Below are 24,696 nucleotides of genomic sequence, written 5' to 3'. Positions count from 1 at the left end.
ATGTGCCCAGCTCTGCTAAAAATGAAAGGACTAAATTGATTTGTGCTACAAGAAAATGCTCTAGTCCTGTCCACGTCCCACGGATTGCGCCACAAGTATGCAGGAAGGAACTAGGAACCCAGAAGTCATTACTGTGATTAACATTCATTTTCTTTGCCTGGTGCTTCTTCACATTAGCTAAATGTTGTGTACTAAATTGTTTTGTAGAAAGCCACTGTAGCCTTTTTTCCTCTTTAATTTTATTTGTTCACCCACCTTCTTTACCTATTTTTCTGTTCGTGTGTCCCAATATTTTCTAGTTCTCACACTTGCATAATGTGCGACGTTTTTCCTTTGACAGCAGCAATTACTTCCTCTTAAGCTGGATCACCTTTAGCCTCTGCCTTACTTTGTTAGTACACTTTAACAGTGGTTAGTCTTTCACATGTCCATTAGAAGGCCCCAAAATTGTAAGTTAAAGCAAGGTGTCTTAAGGAACCACAATCTCCAGTGGATTCTCTCTGCTCATGTGCCAGTGTAGTAAACTTACTTTCCAGAATAATGCTTGTTGGTGTTAATATTGTACATCTTGAAACATGCGTTATTCGTTTAAAACGTTGCTGCCTCTCATCAACTCAGTTCATTCAGTTAGGCTTCCAACTATTCTTCGTCCTTCGTGCCTTTAAAAGATGCATTAAAAAGGATTTTTAGACCAGGAAGCCACAAAGAACAAATAGACTGCGTCTTCAGCACACAGGGAGAAACCTCAGTGTAAACCTTTGTGACTCAAGAGAATTCCAAATTCCAGAACCCTGACAGCAGATTTCACCATCCAGGTAGCCTAGGGGAAACTGATCTTTCCAAGGGAATGAAGTATTTCCCCCCCCCTGCCATTAATTTCAAACCTTCTCTGTAATGTTTGTTAGCCACTGTTTCGAATGGTTACCCCATCCTGTGCCAGGCAGTAATGGTTATCTGACCTATTGCTTCTATATTGCGGGTTCCCCTCAATCTCTGCCAGATCCCTGACCTATCCATGCAACAAGGAGAAACCCTATTCGATTCCCCAGTCTTTTGCAACCACGGAATGTGGCTCCCAAATTATGAGCGTTTGAAACCTAACGATGACTCAGAGATGTAGGGAAATTCTAGCTGCAGCAAGAGCTCCTTCCACCAAACATTGCCAGGTCAGAAAATGGCCAAGGTCCTTTGTGTGGTGTTTGCAGCAACATGTTGCTACTTCAGTTTATTTATCACACCAACTCTTACCATAGTTGCAGAGGCTGGCCAATGGGGATTTACTCTTCTCATCAATTAAGGTCCACTTGCTGTGTTTTCTCGCTACATCTGCTAATCAGATTTCCCTTGTTTGTTCACATTGCATCACTGAGGAATTCACTAAGTGACTGTTTAGAACGCTCTGTTTCTCCAAAGAGACCCGCCAGTTGTAAAAATAATAATAATGCTGTTCTCTCAAAATCGTTGGGGAACCTATCAAGCCCATGCACAAAAAAAACATCATCGCATCAAAACGGCGGCTTTGAATTTAGCTAGAAAGTGGACAAAATCCAAGCCTTGGCTTTTCATGAGCCGTTCTTGAAATTGCGCATTTACAAGGTAGTTCTTTGGACCAACATAATATTTCCCAAAAGTCCACCTAAATCCTTGTGTAGTCCTTCCAGCCTTCTTTGACAATCTCTCCACGTCAGCTGAAAAATAACTCCTTTCTAGATGTCAAGAGAGCCTTGAAATACTAGATTGATCGCACAGAGAAGATTGGATGTTCACCTCAACTTTGTAGTTTTTGGTCCCAATCGCAGAGGTGAAAAAATGCCCAAGGCATCATGGATAGATTGCTGTCAGTGTGCATTGGACCGTGCCACAAGAGGGCTACCAGCTTCTACCTGGGAGGCTTAGAGCCCACTCTACGAGAACTATGGTGTCTATAGCTGCCCTACTTGCATGCGTCTTTCTGGTTGCCCTCTACAGGCCCGCAAAATGGAAGATTACTCTGACCATAAAGTTCTATTGCATTGACAAAAAGGCCAAAGAGTCCCAAATTGGACAGCCAGACCAGTACAGACTGTTTATTTATAGGGGGAGCCTCATTTTCTCATGTTACTTTTTTGTAATCAATTCAACAGCTTGTGAATTTATGAAAGAGCCAATGCTGGAGAAGAAGCTTATTTGCTGTAGCTACAGTTCTCTTACATTATCACTCATATATTAAGGTGTGACCTGCCCGCCTACCCTGTGTAGTACTTGGCACTCCATGTGTTACCAGAATCTGACGATGTCCTCGAGAGGTAAAACTTAGGGAATGCTGCCTCATTGGCCAGAAGACAAAAGGCCTGAAATGTAGCCGATATAGGGCATTAAAGTGTATTCAGTTTTTTTGTTAATGTAAACTGCTTTGTTGACGACGTGCTGTTTAATATTTCCTTAATGGAGAGTATGAAAAGGATGTGAATCGATTAAAGCTCTGTGTTCATTTGCTGGGGCACTGTAGCGACAGATTAGATTTTATTTTTATCTGACGTTTCCCATGCAGCAAACCAATGTATTACATCTAGTTGCCCAATTTAAAATTGTACTATTTGTATTCTGTGCGTTAGTTTGGAATTGAAGTGAGAAATGAGCATTCCATGTGCAGAGTTTGCTTGCTGCGATTTCGGAGAAAATAAAACCACAAATTATGTTAATATTTTATAAATAAAAGCTATGCTGAACCTTAGCTAAGAAATATTGTATTTCCTGAGACACGCTTTTATCAGCTGCTGTAGAAGAGAAGCTTTGATTGAAAGTGCAAGACTGACCAAAAGCAATGAGGAGTTTGCATTCTATTAACTTTGTTTTACATTTCATGATGTTTACATAATCTTGCAAATTTCTTTCTTGTATTTCTGGGTTACTGATATATGTTTTGTCTTCACTGTTTCCTCCTAGAGCTGACCTATCCTGGAAAACCCCTAATTAACCAAGCTGCTGCAGGATGAAAAGATGGCAGCACAGCTTATTGCACCACCGGGCCCTGACAGTTTCAAGAAATTCACAGCTGAATCTCTGGCTGCTATTGAGAAACGTATCGCTGATGAGAAGGCAAAAAAGCCTCCGAAGCCAGACACTAGTCACCGAGACGATGATGACGAAAATAAACCAAAACCAAGCAGTGATCTGGAAGCTGGCAAAAGTTTGCCATTTATTTATGGTGACGTCCCGCCACCTCTGGTTGCTGAGCCAATTGAGGACTTGGACCCTTATTATTTAAACCAGAAAGTGAGTTTTCCAGAGCTCCAGCCACTTGCCCCGATTTCTCATGTGCTTCTTTTATTCGAGAGGTTTATTAAGGGTAAACTCTCGAAAGCTACAGTGCCTTTATAAGACATAACATTGCCAGATATGTATTAAGGAAGATGTTCTATTTAAATGTCAACAAAAAGCCTGTTGGCGCTAAAATGGGTAGTGCCTTTGTAACCACTCTTCCACAACAGAAGTTCTGTTGTGTATAAGAGAAGCCATCCATTATATCTTGAAAAATGTACAAGACGATGAGCACCATCAAATGTAGATAATATTCCATTGTTTACCCTCAATATAAGCTTCTATTCAGGCACATTAATGCTAATCTTGAATGTAATATTCACATATTTACATTATTTCTAGAGTCGGTGATCCTCTGTGTGGAGAGCACTGTTTTTAAATATTTGATTCTTTAAATTGATATAATTTAAAGTTTACTTTACCTGTTTCCCTCTTTGAAAAAAAACATCAATGAGTTAAAAAGATTTGTCTGGCTCACCCTGTAGGTTTACACCAGTTTAATGAAATCGTAAAATGTTGCATGTTCTTGTATTGGATTCGTGAAGTTAATTCGATCTTTTTTTATGAAGTCTTATAAATGTGTGTCTGAAAATAAGATCCTCAAGCGTATGGTTAATAGCTTTGCATGTGTTACCTTCAAATGAAAGTGTCAACTGGGTCTGGGTAACAGAACGGAGGCTGCACTCTGTTGAGGAATCCTCACTGTGACAGAGTATGCTCTAAAACGTCTTCTATGACCATAAGTTGCATTTGTGTGAATGTGTGGTTGTTTAACATGTGGGAGGTATGATGTCCATCGACTTGGCTCACATGAATTGTAAATTGCACCAGACATTGTTATGAAATGTCTATAAAAGCCAGTTAGAGTCATCAAATTTGACGCAACCAAATTTGAGTCCGGTTTTAATGTTTAAAGTTGCCACATGGGCTACTGAGCACACTTGCAAGAAACGCAACTGCTTTGACGTTGATAATTAGAGGCCTTGGCAGAAAGGTCCTGTAGAATAACGTTGTTCTAACATGGCACCTTCAATCCATAACTGGGAAGACCATTCAATGTGGGACACTGTTTTTGTCTGGATATGGCTGAAACATAACCAGATTAACAAGTTACATTGACGTTGAGATCCTGTAACATAGACTTTGTAAAGAATTTGGTGGCATTGCACCCTCCCTGTTGTGTCTTGGTGTATTAGCTCATTAACTTTTTTGGTCTGTTTTGACTGCTGACTTTTGCATTTTAAAAAGGGCTGGTGGATAAAGCATACTTCGAATGCATTGTGTCCTCCCACGTATTCCTCATTTATGATAACTATCTCTCCAGCTTTGCTGCTTCGGAAATGTTTTTGGACAGAGGGCGCTGTGTGCAGTGTTGAGTCGATGTTCCTCGAGGGCCTCCGTTCGACGTCACCATCGGTATAAGTAGCGCCCCCTGCACCCATTGGCTTCAGTTCTGTTTTTCCGAGCTAACACTTAGAGTGAATTATGGCGCGTTTCAGTGAAAGATTTTCGTTAGAAAATGTCTTCTTCTTTGACTCCATCGACCAAGTCTGGTTTAAAATAAGTTCCAGGACTGCGGGTCGACAATGTCGATCACCGACCCCCAGCGCGTGTGTCTGTGGTGTCTGGGCTCGGGGCACCGTACTACTGACTGTGGCTCCTGTCAGGCCATGACCGAGAAGGCTCTCATGGAGCGTAGAGGTAAACTGGCAGTGGGGATGTCGTTCAAAATCCGATTCACCTGCTAAGTGGGACACTTTTCATAGTGAGATGATGCACATCTTCAAGAATGAGGCCTCGACACCCTCGAATGAAAAGCAAAAGTGACATGCCCCAGTCACTCCGCATAAGGATGACAAAGGGAAGTCGAAGTCTTTATTCGTCAAAGCCAGAGCTGAAAGCCGGCGTTACATCGAGAGTTCTTGATCTGCCAAAAAATAGTCGAACCTAGCCCATCTAAGGTTCCATCGGAGAAGTACAAGGCGTCGAAATATTCGCTTTTGCCGACCCCGTCGGCATAGGAGCTGTCAACACCGAAATCGAGGGCGACGGCCACTAAACCGGCAACGGGTTCAAAGCCGTCATCAACGACTTCGACCACTATTTCGACATTGTCGAAGCCATTAACAGTCCAAGACAAGGTTTACAAGCCTTTACCTAAAAAAATACTATTTTAAGTCTGTCAGCTATACATGCGGAAGATCAACCCTCTGACAATACAACACCTGTTGGGCACCCCCAATATACTAGAGGAACTTCCAGTCAGCTAGTGGTTTGGATACCTTGCAAGAGTTAGAGCTGACTCATGGTACAGAAAACATATGGGGAAGGTTATTGAATTAATGGGATGGAGTAGGCCTATTCCATCGTTCGAACAAGATGGTATGACTGACATCTTGAACCAGGGTCTGCAGAAAGACCCAATTTTACCTTTCCACATGGCACTACAGAAAAGAGTCTCCGCTAATTGGGAGACCTCGGAAACTGTGGCTGAAGTAAATAAAAACTTTGTGAGCAAATTCAGCCCTTCCATCAGTGACCCGGAATATCTTACCAAGCAACCCACACCTGAAAGCTTGGTGGTTCAGGCGGCTTTGTCTACCAGGCAGTCAGTTTACCCATCCATCCCTCCTGACGGGGATGACAAGAGAGTGGATGCCTGGGCGCGAAAGGTTTTCACTATGGTTCGTATGGCTTTGAAATCCATTAATGTGATTTGCACACTGTCTACATTTACGTTTACCCTGTGGGACTATGTTGCTATGGCAGCTGAATACATTCCGAAAGGTGAAGAAAGAGACGGCTTCCTGGTAATCATGAAGGATTTGAAGGAGCAATGGGTGAATGTCTCCAGTCAGGTTTGGATACTGCAGACCGCATCAGCAGATCCATGGCTGCTAGCACATTGTTACGCAGATTTGCGTGGTTGAGGAAGTCGCGGTTTGCACCAGATGTACAGGCAAGACTACTTAACATGCCCTTTGATGGCTCAAGGTTGTTTGGCAGCAAGGCGGATGAGAGTTTGGAGACGCTGCAGACCTCAAAGGTGGCAGCTAAATCCCTTAGTACCGCCATTAAACAACCTCAACAACCATATTTAGGCTCATCTTCTTGGAGGGGTAAGTCCTTTCGATCCCACTCCTCAATTGGTAGAGGGCATGCTGATCAAAAGGGTCCGAGAAGATTCCCTCGTGGTGGACGAGGGAGCGGTGCTAAGTCTGCCTTTGCAGCAGCAACTTTACCTTCAGCTGCTGTTTCAGCCGCCTCTGAACCACTCTGAGGCCTTGACCCACAAGACCCCGGTGGGAAGCAGAATTTCTCAGTATCTGAACGAATGGCGGGGCATTACTTCAGATTCTTGGGCATTGGAAACTGTGGCCCAAGGTTTAAAAAAGGCTTCAGGACATCCACCAGGAAACAACTTTAAAATTCTGGATCCGCTCCTTGTACAGGAAATCTTGACCCTGCTAGAGAAAGGTGCAAAAGAACATGTACCTGTAGCGGAGAGGAACAAGGGTTGGTACTCCCTGTATTTTCTAATCCCCAAAAAGAATCGAGGATTGAAACCGATCTTGGAATTAAGAAACTTAAACAAGTTCCTGAGGAAGGACAAGTTCAAGATGGTTACCCTTTCTCAGATCCTTCAGGCGCTTCAACTCCTAGACTGGTTGGTATCGTTGGACCTTCAAGATGCTTACTTTCATGTGCCAATCCATCTCAAGCACAGAAATTACCTGAGGTTCGCAGTTGGCGGTTCTCATTTTCAGTTTCGAGTTCTGCCATTCGGGCTGACATCCGCCCAAAGGTCTTCAAAAAGTTGATGGTGGTGGTAGCGAGCCTCAGGAGAGGGGGGATTCGCGTCTACCCCTACCTGGACGGTTTGACTGATCAGGGCTCGTTCACTCGAGCAAGCCCAGGAACATCTCAGCGTAACCTGCCACTCGCTCCACAGACTGGGCTTCTCCCTCAATTTCAGAAGCCTCACATGATACTTCCTCGGGGAAAGCCACGCCACCCGAGGTGAGAGCTCCACACATTCTGCAGATGGTTACCAAATTCCAGAGTGCTCAGCATCTTCCGGCTTTCGATTTTCTGAGGTTGCTCGTTCTCAAGGCATCGGTCATGGTCATGAAGTCAGGGGTGCAGGCATGCAGGGGTTGCATGCACAGGAAACCTGGGCGGACACTGTCCTGGCGCCTTTGGCGCCAGGCTCATGAACAAAAGTAAACAAGAACATCCATTTAACACCAAAAAGCTTTTATTATGGACGTAGCACTTCTGATGCATTAACCTTGAACATTCCATCCATTAAGCAGGATGCAGTACCCTTGAACATTAGATCCATTAAGCAGCCTCAAGTGTATTCTTGGGTGTGGCTGCTAATGGATTGCCTTTGCACGTGCTCACTCTCTAGGAGTGGCATGGTGCGGCTGGTAAGCCGGCCCTAATGGGCGTGCCCACAATCTCAGCTATATAAGCTGCCCCGATCCTCAAGACAGACGCTTCCCGTTATTCTGCACTTGCAAGCAGCGTAACGCTCACTGTCGCCTGAGGTCAGACTTACCTTTGAAGATCCTGCTTCCTGGACATCCTGCTTCCTGCCAGCATACTTAACAACTGGGGGAAGCTGTTCTTACCTGTACATCTCTTCGGCAAACCAAGTATTCATCTTTACACTTTCCGGAACGCCAAAATCTTCATCTTGGTACCGCAGCACGACACGCTCCATCGTCGACAGCAGCGCCTGCAAGGAAAAACAGAAGACAAGGTTAGACAATGAAATAACAGTCCGTTTAAGGTTGGGCATCGCCATACTTCGTGCTTTTCCTTAAACCATCACTTACCTGGTGTCGAACATTGTGGTAGCATCCATCTTCCATCCGGCCACGTCTCGCAGCTGCATTGAGGACACATTTCCATCTAAGGGAAGAAAACCGAAGAGAGACATTATTGCGGGCATAAATGGGAGCAACATATAAAGACATTAAACAGAACGAACAGCATCACAAGAGTTCAAGAAAGACTTACCAATCATAAGGAGAAGCATAGTCACAGCTGGACTAGACTAATCATTATCAGGGATCAGTGAAGGAACTAGATCCCATTTGACGCGCTCCTGCCAGAAGTAGCAGGACGGTGAGCTTATCTTCCATACACCAGAGGTGAGCTTTATGGGCCGGCGTATGCTCACAGAAACCGTACTTTGGGGTGAAGGGTTCGAGAGGTACAACAATCAGATTGGCACACTCTCACACTCTTATCTCCATGCAGGAGCAGTATTACCATGTACCACTGCTCACAGCTTTTTTACTGAGGGAGAGGACTGAAGGGGGTGATTCAAGTTCAGGGAGGGCTGAAACCTTGCCCCAACGCCTCCGCAGAGACCAGGTGAGTGTAACAGCATCCTCCATTTTCCTGGTGCCAGAGGCTCGCCTGAGAATGAGATCCCTCCAATGGGCTCTCGGGGCTCAGTGGTGCCAGTTCTCAGGCAAGATGTCGGACCAACTGCAAGTTCCGTGCAGAGTTGCTCAGGACCTTCTGTGGTGGGCTTGCAAAGACAATATTCTCAAGGGAGAATCTTTTTGACAACCTTGGCCGGAGATAACGTTAGTGACGGATGCCTCACTCATGGTGTGGGGAGCCCACACCAACGATATGAAATCAGGGGTCGTTGGTCTCCATCAGAGTCCAAACTACATATCAACCTTTTAGGGCTAAGGGCGATCAGACTAGCGCTGAAAGCCTTCCTGCCCTCGGTACGGGGAAAGAATGACGTGATAATGACAGACAAAACAGTAGCAATGTACTACCTCAACTTGAGAGGTGTAGGTTCACTACCACTGTGCAGAGAGGCAATGTACCTCTGGTTCTAGGCAATACAAGAGGGAATCTCTGTCAGCAGTTCACCTAGCCAGAAAGCAGAACACGGCGGCGGACGCTCTGATCAGGCAGAGCAGAGGTTCTCACGACTGGGAACTAGCTCAGGAAGTCCTTCAAGAGATATTCACCCTTTGGGGAGCCCTTCAAGTGGATCTGTTCGCGATCAGTGTCAAACGGAAGTGCGAACAGTATTGCTCATGGGCATTTCCCCCAAGAGGAACTCTAGGAGACGCGACGCGTTCATGGTGGACTGGGATTTTCCACTCTCTGTATGCGTTTCCTCCAGTGCCTGTTATTCCTCATGTGATCAGGAGGTTGAGGAAGTTTGGGAAATCCATGATCCTAATTGCTTTGGATTGGGCCAGGAGGTCGTGGTACCCGAACCTTCTGGACTTGTCCATCTGCCCTCGAATACGTCTTCCACAAAGAGAGGAAGGACGGGCTCTCCATCCAGAGGTCAAGACATTCAGCCTTCACACATGGTTTCTGAAAGGCTGAGATACAAGGATTGGGACCTCCTGGATGACGTAATGGAGATTTTGCTTTCAGCCAGAAGGCCAGCAACTAAATCTTTGTACCGTTGCCGCTGGAACAAGTTCAGAAACTGGTGCAGGGATAAGAATGTGGATCCATTGCTGTGATGCACCTACGGTGCTTTCCTTTCTGTTACATTTAGCAAATCTGGGGCTCCAGATTGGAACTATTACGGGTTGCCTAGCAGCGCTTTCCATTTTCAAGCGCTCCTCACAGGAGGATTCATATTTTAAGATCCCTCTGATTGTCCAATTCTTAAACGGCCTTACTAATGTATACCCACCAGTTCCATTCAATGTACCTGTATGGGGCCTTATAACTTTTTTAACATGTATTCCCTTTGAGCCCTTGGACTCATGTCCTTTAAGACTCTTGACATTAAAAACTGTAATGCTTGGGGCGTGGCCAACGGACGTGGCATGAAGACGTGAGCTCTCAGTGCTCCTGAGGCCGTCAGCCGTATCCTGCAATATCCTACCAAAAAACTAAATTTCCATGTGAAGAGAAAGATCTTTCCGAGTGTCGGAACATAAAGTCTTTCGCACCCGGTGGTCCGAGTGTGCAACCGACAGCCAGTTCCAGAGAAATAAGCCGCCAAAGAGTTGGAGCGACGGCGTCTTGCAAGTCTCCAAGATGGCCGCCGGGCGCTGTTGAGCGCGAACCTAGGGACGCTGCAAACACTGATCCCCGAGGAAGAGGTGCTGTGGAGAGACGATCGCCGCTGCGGAGGGAGGAGACTGCCCTTCCTCCCCCTGCGCGGACCAGCTTATTGCCGGAGGGCGGGTGACTGAGGGAGCGGACCGGCGGAGAGAGGAGACCCGCGCCGGACTCCCCGCCCCCCCTGGCCTTCCGAGTGGAAGCGGGCGCCCCATATACCGTCGAGCGCCTGCCAGCCTGCTACCTACCTGCCGCGCGGCCGACCTGTGCCAGGGGGAAGAAGCCGCGAGACCCGGTAAGGAGAGGCGGGGGCGGGCCCTGAACTCAGTACATCTGCCCGGGGTGCGCTGCCGAGGAGGAACCCCCGCAGCACTCGCGGCCCCCTCTTGGGCGCCAAAATCGTGCGAGCCCAGCCCACACGATTTCCCAGCCCGGGCTAGTACGGTTGTGGCCTGCCGCCTACTGCTCAAGAGCACGAGAGAGTGCTACAACAGCGGAGAACGTTGTTCCCCCCCCCCCACACCCTGAAGACCACGGGAACTGTGCGCTATACCCTGGGCACACGCAGGACACTTTTGCAGCTCGGAGAAGGGACATCACCATAAAGCAGGCTAGATGCATAGTCACTGACACGGATTGCAGTAAAGAGAATAATCATCTCCTGTCAAGTAGGCAAAGAAACCACAGTGCTCCAAGCAGTGAAGGGCATGCCATAACTGGAAACCATACTCGCTCTTAACAACACGGGAACAAGGGACCACTTGCCTGAGCCGCGCACGCCCAGAGAACGTCGTGCCGGCCCGAACACAATGACCTTCTGAACAACTAAGCCAGTTTATCTCCGTGGCGTAACGATCAATTCCTCCCAACCGCAGAACGTGCTTTTCCTCGTAATATAAAGCCTGCTTCGCAAGATGGGAAAGGACAGGCCGAGGAAAACTTCCACACAAAGCAGGATAGAACAGTATGCAACCACCCCGCTGTCCCGCTCACCAGAGAGACCACCAGAGAGACCAGCATCAGCTCAATCTGGAATTATGGAAGAAGACATCTCCCTCAGGGATGTAATGGGCGCCATTGCCAGCTCCAGGACATCCATGGAAAAGAAAATGGACGCCATAGGGGCTGAGGTATCCCTGCTGAGGCATGACTTGCAGAAGCTGACTGCACGCACTGGAGAGGCGGAAGCACGCATATCGGAGACCGAAGACAATATGCAAGCAGTTAACCGCCAGATAACCGGCATGTTACAACGTATAAAGTCCCTGGAGGGAAGAGTAGATGAAGGGGAAGGTAGATCACGGCGCAATAACGTCCGCATCCTAGGCCTTCCCGAAAAGGCGGAAGGAGAATGGATGGAGCTGTTCCTTGAAAGATGGCTATTGGATATATACGATGCTGAATCCTTCTCCAAATTCTTTTCTATCGAAAGGGCCCATTGCATCCCATCGGGCAGGATCACCCCGGGTGCACCACCGCGTGCAGTCATAGCAAGACTTCTGAATTATAGAGACAGGGATGCCATACTACAAATGGCGAGAACGAAAGGGTCCATCACCTTCAATGGCTCAAAAATCTCCTTCTTCCCTGACTTCACGAGGGAGGTCCAAAAAGCGCGCCAATCCTTTGACCCACTTAAAAAACGCCTCCAATCGTGTGGAATCAAATATGGCCTGATTTTCCCCGCTCAACTTAAAATATACTACAAAGGCACGACAGTACACTTCACGAATCCCAAGGAAGCATGGGATTGGGCAGAAAGGCACATTTAGGGTGACTGGAGTGGAAGGAAGAAGATTGGAAACGACCGTAATAGGCCACATCCAGAAAGACCACCAGACAACGACTCACCACAGCGACAGGTGGATGTGGCACAACAAGGGAACGCATGATGGAAAATGGCAATGGATAAAACAAATGTAATCACGAGACGTGGAAGAAAGCAAATCCAAACATAACGTGTCTCACATGACAGGAAGAAAGTAATGGCTGACGGCTGATACCGTCCCGCCCCCTCTTTGGCAAGAAACGTACACATAACGATAGGCAAAGTTCTAGATTGCCTAGATATACTGTTTAAGTAAAGTTTGAACTGTTGAAAGGGCGACAGATGCTTCGGTTGGGGATGAAGTATGGGGAGGGCGGAGTTCGGCACAAGTTCACAAGTTGGAACCACTCAATGAAATACTACATATTACAGAAGATAGTGATCACTCAGACAGCAATTTCTGTTCCCTGCTGCGAATCAAGCAAGTCCAAAGCCCCTGCTAAAAGAGGCCTTATCCCCTGCTGGAACCATACACACAAACGCAACCCTGCAGGATAACAAGAACAAAACGTTAGAACTACTCACCTGGAATATAAACGGCCTAGGAAACAGCCTGAAAAGGAGGCTAGTGAGACAGTTCCTGAACCGACACAGCCCGGACATAGCCTTCCTAACAGAAACCCATTTGGCAGGTACTTCCAACACGCTATTTAAACGATCGAACTACCGCACAACCATACAAGCTGGTTTTACTATGAGAGCCAGAGGGGTATTGATGTTAATCCATAACAGGCTACCGCTCACCCTCACCAAAATAATACAGGACACCCGGGGCAGATTTACATATGCCACGGGCACGCTTTGGAACAGGACGATATCCCTTATGGCGATCTACGCCCCACCGGCTCTTCAGTCCAGACTTATGGAAGACATTACGCCCCTACTAACCAGCGACACCTCAGATGTTCTGGTCCTGGGAGGAGATTTCAATGACGTCATGAATAATGTACAAGACCGTACGCATCTACGCAATAGAGACCCCAATCGTCGAACCAATCTGGCCACGTTTGTAGAGGCTTTTGGCATCAGGGATGTGTGGCCTGACCTACACCCGGAAGAAAAGGGGTACTCCTTTCACTCAGGAGTGCATGCATCGCTGTCACGACTGGATTATTTCTTCATGCCTGCGACATTAACACACACAGTAACGCAAGCTGAATATCTTCCGCGGGGCATCTCGGATCACTCCCCCCTACTCATATCACTTACAACGTGCAAACCAGCTCCTCCACCAAGGTGGAGATTGAACAACTATTATCTAGGTTCTCCTGAGCTAATAGAACGTATACAAAATGTCACAACAGAATACTTTGAGACCAATACGGGAACAGTAGAAAGTCCCGCCGTACTTTGGGAGGCATATAAACCGGTACTACGAGGAGAAATCATCTCCTGGACGACGGCCCAAAGGAAAATACACCTGGAATCACTGCATGAAGCAGAAACTAATGTTAAACAAGCAGAAGACGCACATCTCACCAACGACAGTCCAGATACTAATAGAGCGCTGATACTGGCTCAAAAGAAACTGCAAAATATCGCACTGGACAACGCCAAACAGGCACATAGTGGAATGAGGGCCAGAATATATGACACTGGAGACAAAGCAGGGAAGGTCCTAGCCTGGCTTGAACCGAGGGACATTACCATGTGAGATCGATTGTGTCCCAAAACTTGGAGTCCTGCCTCGCGGACAGAGACATAGCTGAGGAATTCGCAAAATGTTATGAAGACCTATACAGGGCCCCCACAACTCCCCCTGAAAACTCTATACTAGATGATATCACCCTTCCGATCCTCAATGAGACCCAAATTGCTGGTTTAGAAAGAGACATCACGGAAGATGAAATTGCAGTGGCTATGACCCAGCTCCAGTCTGGGAAGACCCCTTGTCCGAACGGTTTCCCCATAGAAACCTGGAAGAAGATCGGCTGTAGCAACCTAGCTCCCCACCTACTACGCATGTTCCAACAAGCCCGGACAAAGGGATCCCTCCCGGCAGACCTGAGGAAGGCCACAATAATTGGTATACCCAAAGTGAATAAGCCTCCGGACCAATGTGGGTCATATAGGCCTATTTCCCTTATTAATGTTGAAACCAAGATTCTGGCCAAACTTCTAGTGATACGCCTACAGCAAGTCATAACATCTCTAGTCCACCCGGACCAGTGTGGCTTCATGCCGGGCAGATCCATGAGGATGAACATAAGAAGACTTCACTTAGCCATTGAGCGGGCCCAGACCCTCAATATTCCCCTGGGTGTACTTGCAATAAACTTTGAAAAGGCCTTTGACTCTGTCCGGTGGGAGGCACTCTGGGCTATCATGCGAAAAATGGGTTTTCAGGAGCAGTTCCTATCCTGGGTCCAATTGCTATATGAGGCACCGATGGCTGAGGTTCGTGTGAACGGTTGGACCTCACGTCCCTTTGCTTTGGGGAGAGGGACCCGGCAAGGATGCCCACTATCAGCGCTGCTCTTTGCACTGGCAATGGAACCATTGGCTCAGTTGCTAAGAGAGACACCCATATGGAGTGGCATCCCGGGTGGTTTGGAGTGGGAAGACAAAGTCTCATTATATGCAGACGACCTATTGCTATACCTGAGGGACCCCACAACGACATGCCCGGTGGTGACACAGTTGCTCCAGAAATATGGTGCTTTTAGCGGTTTGTGAGTAAACTGGGCTAAATCTACACTATTTGCATTAAATTCTCTAGGCAGTGAGGTTCCTGAGTCATGCCCATATAGAATAGCTCCTGATCACTTCCAGTATCTAGGCATTAAGATCACGAAGAACCTAGATGATTATACACTGAATAACCTACAACCCATTACGGAGAGATTCACAGGGGATGTACGACATTGGCGGTCCCTGCCTCTGACACTATTAGGCCGAGCTGCATTGTTCAAAATGCTGACACTCCCCCGCTACCTGTATGTGCTCCAGAACGCCCCCTATATATACCTATGAAAGAATTTCGGAATATAGATAACATACTCAGAAAACTCTTATGGGAGGGACGCCCGAGAATTGCCTTACAAACACTACAAAGATCAATATGGGAAGGTGGGATTGGCCTACCAAGACTACAGACATACTACTGGGCCAGTCACATGTCTGTAGTAAATGATGCGATGCACGCAGACCCAGGACAAACACATGTACGGGCATCGCCCCCACTGGAGCTGTACAAAGCAACGTCCAGAGCGACTTCCCGAAACATGGCGGCACAGACGCCCCGTATTTGGGCAGAATCACACATCTTTATAGGATGGGGAGACAAGGTCACACCAATCCAACCACTATGGAATAATAGGAACCTCCACGAAGTAGCCAAATTACCGAGATGGCCAGTATGGAGGGGGTGTGGTGTAGAGAGAGTGGGCGACATTATAACCAACGGCACCATCAGATCCTACGAAGAGCTGGCTATATCCTTTAACCTCCCAGAGACAGAAAGGTACCATTACACGCAGCTCAGGCACGCATTACAGCAACATCTCCCCACACTAGCTGACATACCAGACACCACACCAATAGAACGCAATATAATAACGGATAGTATTCAGGCTAAGGTCACCACAGTCATGTACAATGCCATCACCTCCTTCGCTACAACGGAGCTGGTGCGCCTCAAAACGAAGTGGGAAACCGAAGTTGGGGAGATATTACCGGAAGACTGGGTTCAGATACTGATGTTCCCCAGGGAGGTAGCCATCTCAACCAGACTACGATTGGTTCAGCTAAAAATATTGCATAGAATTTATTACCCGGGTAGCATTATACCGCTGGGGCAAGATGGCGGAACTCAATTGTTTAAGATGCCATAGTGAAGAGGGAACTTTCTTTCACACACTGTGGGAATGCCCGAATATTCGCGAGTATTGGCAGCAATGCTGTGACATCTTAACTAGAGTACTGCATAAAACAATCCCCAGAGACCCGAAACTGTTACTCCTCGGAGCGGACAGTGAAATTGACTTGTCAAGGTATGAAAAAGTTTGCTTTATGACAACTACTGCAGTTGCTAAAAGGAATATAGCACAATTATGGGGTGCTGCGGAGACGCCGCAAATAAGCCAGTGGATCACTGATGTACAGATTTGCATTTCCATAGAAAGGAGAGTGTTTAAAAGCCGAGGTTGCCCCGATAAGGCGGACAAGATATGGCGCCAATGGGAAGACGAGGTGTGAAGCATGTAACCAGTCTCGACGTGACACCCCTATACGTAGAACGTGCTGGCAACAGGGGATCCTTCTTCGTAGTATAGCAACTCTATTGCGATTTTGTATGATTTGCTTGTTTGAGTGTACCACTGTACGATATTATTGTTTGTTTTTGTGTTTTTGGTCCGGTAAGGACCACAGTTTGTATGTTACAAAACCAATAAAATATTACATTAAAAAAAAAAAACTTTAATGCTTATCGCAATAACGTCAGCTCGCAGGGTAAGCGAGTTGCAGGCACCTTCTTGCAAACCTCCTCATACAGTGTTTCTTAAAGACAAAGTGATTCTCAAGGTAAAGCCTTCTTTTTTTACCGACGTTAGTTTCCGACTTGCACTTGTCACAGAAAATTACCTTACCAACCTTTTATCCACCTCCTCTATCCAGGAAAGTAGGAGGAGAGGCTACATAGACTGGACCCAAAAAGGGCTCTGTTTCTATATTTCCAAAATGGCTAAATTTCCCCAAGATGACCAACCATTTATTGGCTGTACTGGTCCCAAATTGCGCCTTGTGGTTACTAAACAAACAATATCCAGATGGATTCCTGGCTATTGGTGAATGCTACAGATTAGGGGGCAAAGACCCGCCGTAAGGCCTAAGGGCACATTCCACAAGGGGCATAGCAACCTCTGCTGCTCTTCAGACGTGTTCCAATCAATGAAATTTGTTCAGCAGCCATTTGGTCGTCTATCCATAGATTTATAAAACATTACTGTCTGGGCAGGATTTTTTGCAAAAGCCGTCCTCCATTCGGTCCATGATTGGATCTAAATTTAATTGGCACTCCCACCTCCAAATTATTACTGCTTTGGTAACGTTCTTTCGATTGGATGTTCGGCCCACGTATTCCTGATTGCCCCTCCCAGCCTACCCCGCTGTGCAATGAACATGTTATTACACTTTACGCTTTCTGGGAGCCTATGGTCTAGGGTACACTAGGTAATTCCTCTTCAGAAGGGAAAAAACAGAACTGAAGCCAACGAGCGCTGCGGGCGCTACTTATACTGATTGTGGCATCAACCATCGAACGGAGGCTCTCGAGGGACATCGACTTGACGACACTGCACAAAGCTGGAGAGAGAATTATCATAAGATGAGAAATACGTGGGAGGAACATCCAATCGAAAGAACGTTAACAGGGGTAAGTAAATTGTTCTTTATGAATACAGACATCGTTGTATCCCATGTAAGGGGGTGTATAAAATAATACGAAAGGTGCTGAAGAAATTTTGTTTCCTTGTAAAGCTAATGAGTTTGAGGGAAGAATCTGACTTTCTCCCTTAGCAATTTGATAGTGCTGGCTTCTAAGTGTCATTTTGACTTTCATACTTTGGTAGGTTTATCAATGTACAGGCAGCAGACATCCTGGCAATCAAGTGTGATGTTTGACTGAAATGAAAAGGTGCATTACTCTGTTGATGGAAATTATACTTTGTTGTGGATTGAGCTTACCAGCAGATTCTGCATTATAGTGATTGATTGCATGGAAAACCTGCCTCTAAAACGGAAGTGACTAAGGGGATGCTTTTTCTGATGAAAAGTGTAGGCTGGACAGACATTTGTGGAACGTCTCATTCGTTTTGCATCAGACTTGTGGCTCAATGTGAAGACTATTGATCTTTTGGTGTCCGAGTATGTACTGGTCTTGGGCAGTACATCGTCTTGGTGACTTCCAAGTCTGTTGATGGCAAAAAGGCATTTTTATTTACTAGATTTGATCAGTTTGTTGTGAATGACTAGTGTGTTTTATTGATATACAGTGCTAACTACAAAAATAAGGAGAGTTAATTTTTTTGCAGGTTTTAAATGGTGTGGAGTGGGGGAGGGAGCAGAGGCTTGTTTTAATATTAAAAATTAAACTTTTGGAAGAAAGGGCAGGACAATGCATGGTTTGGCAGAAAAGAGCATGATGAGTGGGCACAAGCAATGGGGCTACCTCTGGTTATGTTAGAAAGGAAATGACTGTCCATTGGGTGGGGATCCTCAATTCGAGCATTGGTCTGCAACCTTTGGCTGTTATCTGATCAATCCTATCCAGTATAATCAATGGTGAGGGATCTCTGGAATAGTCCAAAGCATCTGTATTGCAGACGCCTGAAGTAGAGGATAGGAGGTAGTATTGTGCAGGGGGATGCCAGGTGCGCATCAGTGGGAAAAGCGCTTTAAGCATATTTTGCAAATCCTATGCGCCAACAAAAAACAAAATTCAAACAAGTGTACAAAAAGGAATACTTTCATACTTTCAATTTCTAAATTGAAAATATGAATGTTCCAATTAAGTTGATCTGCAAGCAAAGATCAATTTCCTTCCACCAGATCCCCATATCTGCAAAAAACAAACATTGCTCGAAGTATTTGACTACCCACCCACAGGTGCTTGGAAGAACCAGGATTAGTGTGTCCTCCAGATATGTTTCTGGAATTGAGTGCAGTTTCATCACATTGACTGCTGTTCCTCTAATCTACACCTCCCCCCACACTTCAGCATCTCTCAATTATCATTCAGGTAGACGTTATCCCTGCCATGTTTTAAATCAACAAGTAGGTTGGGGCAAGGGCCCTTCTCCTTTGCATCAGCTGTTCTCTGTGGCAGTAGATATGTAGACTTGGATTAATCATAGGGCTTCCAGTACCTTGAGATTATTTTTCAAGCTATTAGATCTTTTATGACAATCTGGCCCAGGAGATCCAACAAGCACTAGCCCCCCAAGCTAAATCTAATTTGGTGTTATGATCTCAAGCTCCCAACTGGTTAGTCTGCTTTACCCCTGAAAAGGGAAGTAAAACTACAGAGTATCGATTCCTATGCTCAATGTCAATTTTGGTTGTTACAGTCGCATTGGGTTATCCATTGGGAATAATATTTTGTCTGCTCTGTTATTTATCTTTGTAAAGTGTTTAATAGGTCACCTTTCAGTTTGGATCTCAAAGTGAGTTATAAGGATTAGACAATCGTCACAAAAGGTGCTGGATCAGAAAGGGGTTTGCAGCCTTGGAGATACAATACTATGCTTATATGCCTTTTTGCCCTTCTCAGTATAACTGGGAGATTAATCCATGGTAACATGATGGAGAAGATGTGCCCATGTCCGCTTCCCTTGAAACACTCTTATCAGTAATTCCTATTTACGTGTGCATGCGTGGTGGATGAGTTTGAAGTAAATTGCGTAGCAGCCTCAATTGATCAAAGAAAAAGGGGGTGGGACCACACACTGAATCAGGTTTGCACACCTGTGCCATCCTGGCACATGCTCCCTTCATGATCTTGCAAGGAGCACCAGTTTTCTTTTCACCACTCTCCAAATACAATGTATTGCTTGCCGAATTGCGTTTATGCCCTGTTTCCAATTGCTGTGCCTCCAGCCAGAGACTTTATGCAGGGTCTGAACCCCATGCTCTCTGGAGTATCTGGGCACTGGCCACCGCTGGCCCGATTCTGTGGTATACAAGTTTTTCTGCAGGGCCTGCTTGCCGTAAACTTGACATGGGAAAAGATCTTTAATGAAAAAGCCCCTCAGAGCTTGAGGAAATTCTTGTTTTCAGAGGTACTCTGTCAGGGGGTTTGTTTCCTGCAAATATCTGAACTGGGAGGGACTCCTTGTGCCCTACACTGTACCAACATGCATGAGGCACTTGCGCTTTGCTAAGGGATTCAGGCTTTCTCAAAGCATCCATATGGTTTGCTCATGTGTATATGGATTTCAGGCTGAGGTGCCTGTGATTCCTTTCTTGAAAAAGTCCATCATCCAGACACCTCCAGAAAGCCTCCTCAGAGCGTATCTGGACCGTGGCCTGCGTCCGGTCAGGTTTACACCAGACAACCGGTTGTTTCCGGAAGGATTACGGAAGGCCTCTTCAGAGTCTGTCACGCCCTGTTCTTTTAATTCTCTAACCCCTACAACAGTACCAGAAGGGAGATTTAACACCAAACACATAAGAGGGAACAACTGTGCCACACTAGAATCTCGAGGACCCTCCTTTGCCCACCAGCGACTGAGGGTCCATGAGATGGCAGACCAGAAAGAAAGACCAGTCTGCAACGAAGAAATCGAAGGCCCATTAGGACTTGGGTATGAAACAACTGCGGCCCCTCCTTAAAGGGGGAAAAAAGAGCAACTTCAGAAAAAGAAAGGAGATGCACATTGAAGCAGAGATTGGGAGGATAAAAAGACTGTCGGAATTAATCGTTGGGGCCTTCTCTTGGGTCTTCTCTGGTGTTAAGTCACAATCACTGCACTTCCAGCCACAAGTGTATTGGTCACTCCCACCCTCCCTTGTCAATTCTTTACAGATCACTAGACCTTTCAGTATCCCACTCCAGCACTACACAGGCTTTCATCTCAGGGCCCCTCTGTTCTAAGATACCAAGATGGGTGTCTATTTCAGAAATGTAAACCAAACATGAAGGCACGCTCCATGGGAGCTTACTTTAAAGAGATTGACAGTGGTGCACAGGTCTGCTCCTGCACACTTGACACATCCTGAGGTGAGCACGGCCCCTCTATCTCCTCCACTGCTTTCGACATACATTCTCTGCTACTGACTTACATTGCAGGACAAATGGAAATGTCAGATCAGTCCACCATAACAGTGAGTTCACAGGATGACCTGCCCCACTCAAGGATACAGATGACGAACCCATCCGTTGAGCTGAAGCCCACCTAATTGGTTTAGGCCTTTCAGGATAGGCTGCTCTGAGTTATACAATTTATAGACCTCCCAACACCAGCCCCAGAACAAATAACCAGTGCTTTTGGCTATTGTTCTTGTGATTTAAATAAGAACAATTGGTCATATCGGTACAACCGGACATATTTTGTGGCGTTCGTTAAGTTATGGGACACCTTGCATTCTTCCAGTATGGTCAGCTGAATTCTAGATGTTCTATTTAAAACTCCAGGGGATGAGAAACTGTACCTGGATCTAAATCCTCCTGCCCACATGGCAGCGATTTTGGCTGCTTAGGCCCAGTGCAGAGGTTCCTCTTCCAAAGAAGCCACAGGTTAAGCTTCTCCTGCAGGTAAGGAAGAGAAAGGGATAGAATCCATCTGTAAAAAGCTCTACCTAAACAATGCCTTACATTTTAGGCTAACAGATCCAATACTTTCAGCATGCAACCTCACTGTGGCTCAATATCTCGGATTGTGCTTTGGAGCGCTCCCCTGTTAACGACCCCTTCTGGCTGCTATCTCAGATGCCAAACACCTGGCAAGAGACCTGCTGGTATTTACCGGGGCCTTCACATGAGGCATTGGTTGTGGCTGAAGAGTACCACGTTGGTGACCAAAAGCCAAGGAAAGGTACAGGCTTTGCCTTAACTGTTTAAAATCATAGAATAGCAATTTAGAACCGTGAACATCAAGTGCTGAAATAGTACAACACAATTTGTTTATGCAACGCACTCTTAGTGATTTATTTGTAGGATATACCCTCCAAATCTTCAGAAAAAGTTTTTGAGTGTGTCCAGCTTATCAGTGCTATCATAATATATACGCAGCTCAAATGCAGGATACGTTCTCACATCGTCTGCTTCATTCCTCAACAGATGACTAAGGAAACAAAAACACTCCCTGCAATAATGATGAAATCCTCACATAAGCAGACAGTCACTTGTCCAGCAAGGAGACCAGGTCCAATTGAAAGGGCTTCAAGTATTTGCAGACAAGGAGCTTCAGCAGATAAAGAATGGACACTTCTTACTCCTCACAATCAAGAAGGTGTACGATTAGGGGATTGTTCCTCCTCCTGTCACTTCGGACAAGCCAGAAGCTGTGCACCTTGGAGCACACTCCACACGAGTACGATGGATAGCCCTTTTCCAATATGCTTGGCACCAGTGATCACCCAGGACCCCTAGGTCCTGTTGGTAGTCTCCAGATGTTTCGTCTTTATCCCACGTTCTTCTCAATTTCCCAACAGCTTTTATTGAATCTCTTGGACAAGATTTCCAAGTTGCTGCAGATGGGAGCGACAGAGCGGGTATCCTCTTTTTGTGATCCTCAAGGAGGAGAAGACTGGTCTTTGTATCACTCCAGCTAAGATTAAACTGGGAGACTGGATGTTCACTGTAGTCCACCAGAATGCTTGTATGCAAATCTTCTCTGGCGATCCACCAGAATGCTTCTATGCATATCCTCATCTGGCCACCTTATTGCAGTTACTCCCAGTCTCCCTCTTAATATGAAAGTGGTTCACATATTCTGACACAGCTACAACTGCGAAGAATGATCTTCATTGCACTTTGCTGACTCAACAGATAATGGTTCAACGGCTTCCTGGATGTATCAGCTGCTCCGTAAAGGAAACTTCCTATTCGGAGCAGGTCTTCTCTCCCAGCTAGGAATACATGGTTTTCTATGTTCCCCCACAATTTGAGCTTGGCAGCTTTGTTTCTGTGGCCTTAGGTTTTAGGAACCTTGATCTATTTAAGGCAACATGGGTATCCTTAAGACATCCGGAAGACCTCCAGAACTCCATTAGGACCATCTGCTCTTCTGAAGGGTAGCAGTGACTAAGATGACAAAATGCCTTCATCTGCTCCTTCATTCCATGAAGGTGTAATGGTATTAGTGGAGTTGCTGGACATTCCTTTGCTGGAGATGCTTCAGATTGTGCTACTGGTCCTCACAGGAGCTTTATCTATAAAGGTCTCGGAACACTGACATTTTGTTGGTGAGGTCCTTGGTTAAGCCACGCTTGGTCCTACAACCAAAAAAAAAGTGACTAGCTGTACCAGCTTGCGCACTTAGAAAAAAATGAGCTGGACTTCATGCCCGAAGCCACTTCAGTCAGCTGGAGAGGCCAGGTTCAATCTTTACTCACAGCACTCATCATCTTCTGCTGCTTGAATTCAAAGTAAAAAAGAGTGTTTGAAGGCTTTGAAAGGAAAGTTTATCCCAACTTTGAGCTTCATTTGAGACCAGAAAAAGCAGATACTGTTGGCTGCTGCAAATCAAAAGCTTTGGCAAGAACTGGCTGAATTTGAAAAAGATTTTGACTGCAGATAAGCTTGACAATTTCAGAGCGGGGCAGGTTGATGCAAAAAATTAGAGCCCAGGATATGTTGTAATCAGTTGCACATTAGATGGACAGCGGTGCCAGAGGCAAGGCAAAAAAGTTCCGGACAAAGTAGTGGATCTGTTTTACTGCTGCACAGATGAAGAGTTGGCCATCAAAGAAGGCAGGCCCTGACAGCAAAGTATTTATCTGTGCTCGTTCACAGATACTGGGACCACAGTGTTGGGCATCCTGACAAGTCTGTTGATGAAAAAAGAGCTGAGAACAGGGGCCAGTTCAGCCCTCTTGCACCTGCAATTGTGCCCGACCTTTGGTGACCAATCCAAGTAACTTTCAAATCAGACCCATGTCCCTCCATTCAGGGGTTGGGTAAACCTCCACATGGAGACCCGGGTTACTATAATGTTGGCCCCTTAGGGTCTTTGTACAGCAAGTCAGGGTTTCTTGTTTATAATCCCTCCTGCTCTTCCTCCCTTGTTACAGATGAGGATTCCCTCTTGGTCTCCCATCGAAGGGAGTTCAGGCTACTTGGTCTGCCTATTTACAGTGTCAAACATCAGCCAGGGAGGCCTGCACACCATTCTTGGACATTTGGGTTCCATTATGTACCTTCTCTCGAACATTCAAGATGATCACTTGGCACATATCCGATCTGCTCTCGGGCAGTGAGGCTGGATATGTGCCGTGGCTCTGAAAATGCATTCCTCATCATCACCATTTTGCCAGAACATTGCTGTTTTCTGTTTTTTTTGGGTGGGAGCCTTCATTTTCAGTACTAGTTACTTTTCTTTGGTCTGAGCTCTTTCTGCACATCTTGAACAAAATCATGGCTTCGGGTCATACGCACCTTCAGAGTTCATGTACACCCATGGATGACTGGTTGGTCGGATATCAATATCTTTAGTTATCGAGGCATTCTATGCAGCTGCTGCTGGACCTCCACTTCCACATTGACCTTTCGGTGAACTTCCAGATGCCCTCCATGTCCACTAAAGATCTGATTTTCGTAGGCTTCCATTAAAACTCTGCCTAGGTCATGTTTTTTCCTCACAGCAACAATGATTTTAAATGTTCTAGCTATATTTTTTACTGAAGCAGGCATCCATCTAAACGTTGTGGTTTCAGTCTCCTGGGTCTCATGGCGTCTTACCTGAGCAGTCCCCCTGGTGGGGTGCATGCACTGCACTGTACCTAGCTGTTTGTGGGAGCCATCTGGTTGCACATTCATCAGGAACCCAGGCGGTGGG

At 46.1% G+C, this 24,696-nt stretch overlaps 1 protein-coding gene across 7 annotated transcripts in view; it reads left to right on the top strand.

Moving 5' to 3' along the window:
• The window catches only part of SCN8A (sodium voltage-gated channel alpha subunit 8), a 1,610,732-nt gene that overhangs the window by 164,302 nt on the left and 1,421,734 nt on the right, over positions 1-24,696 (top strand). For all 7 annotated transcript variants that reach the window (XM_069653414.1, XM_069653412.1, XM_069653417.1 and 4 more), the window contains exon 2: positions 2,926-3,255. In XM_069653414.1, the coding sequence (XP_069509515.1) occupies positions 2,980-3,255 (276 nt within the window). In that variant the 5' untranslated portion in view covers positions 2,926-2,979. The remainder of the gene's footprint in view (positions 1-2,925; positions 3,256-24,696) is intronic.

This window comes from Ambystoma mexicanum, chromosome 3q (assembly GCF_040938575.1).
Source record: "Ambystoma mexicanum isolate Mex_15411 chromosome 3q, UKY_AmexF1_1, whole genome shotgun sequence".
NCBI lineage: Eukaryota > Metazoa > Chordata > Amphibia > Caudata > Ambystomatidae > Ambystoma > Ambystoma mexicanum.
This window is presented reverse-complemented; position numbering and strand designations above follow the sequence as displayed.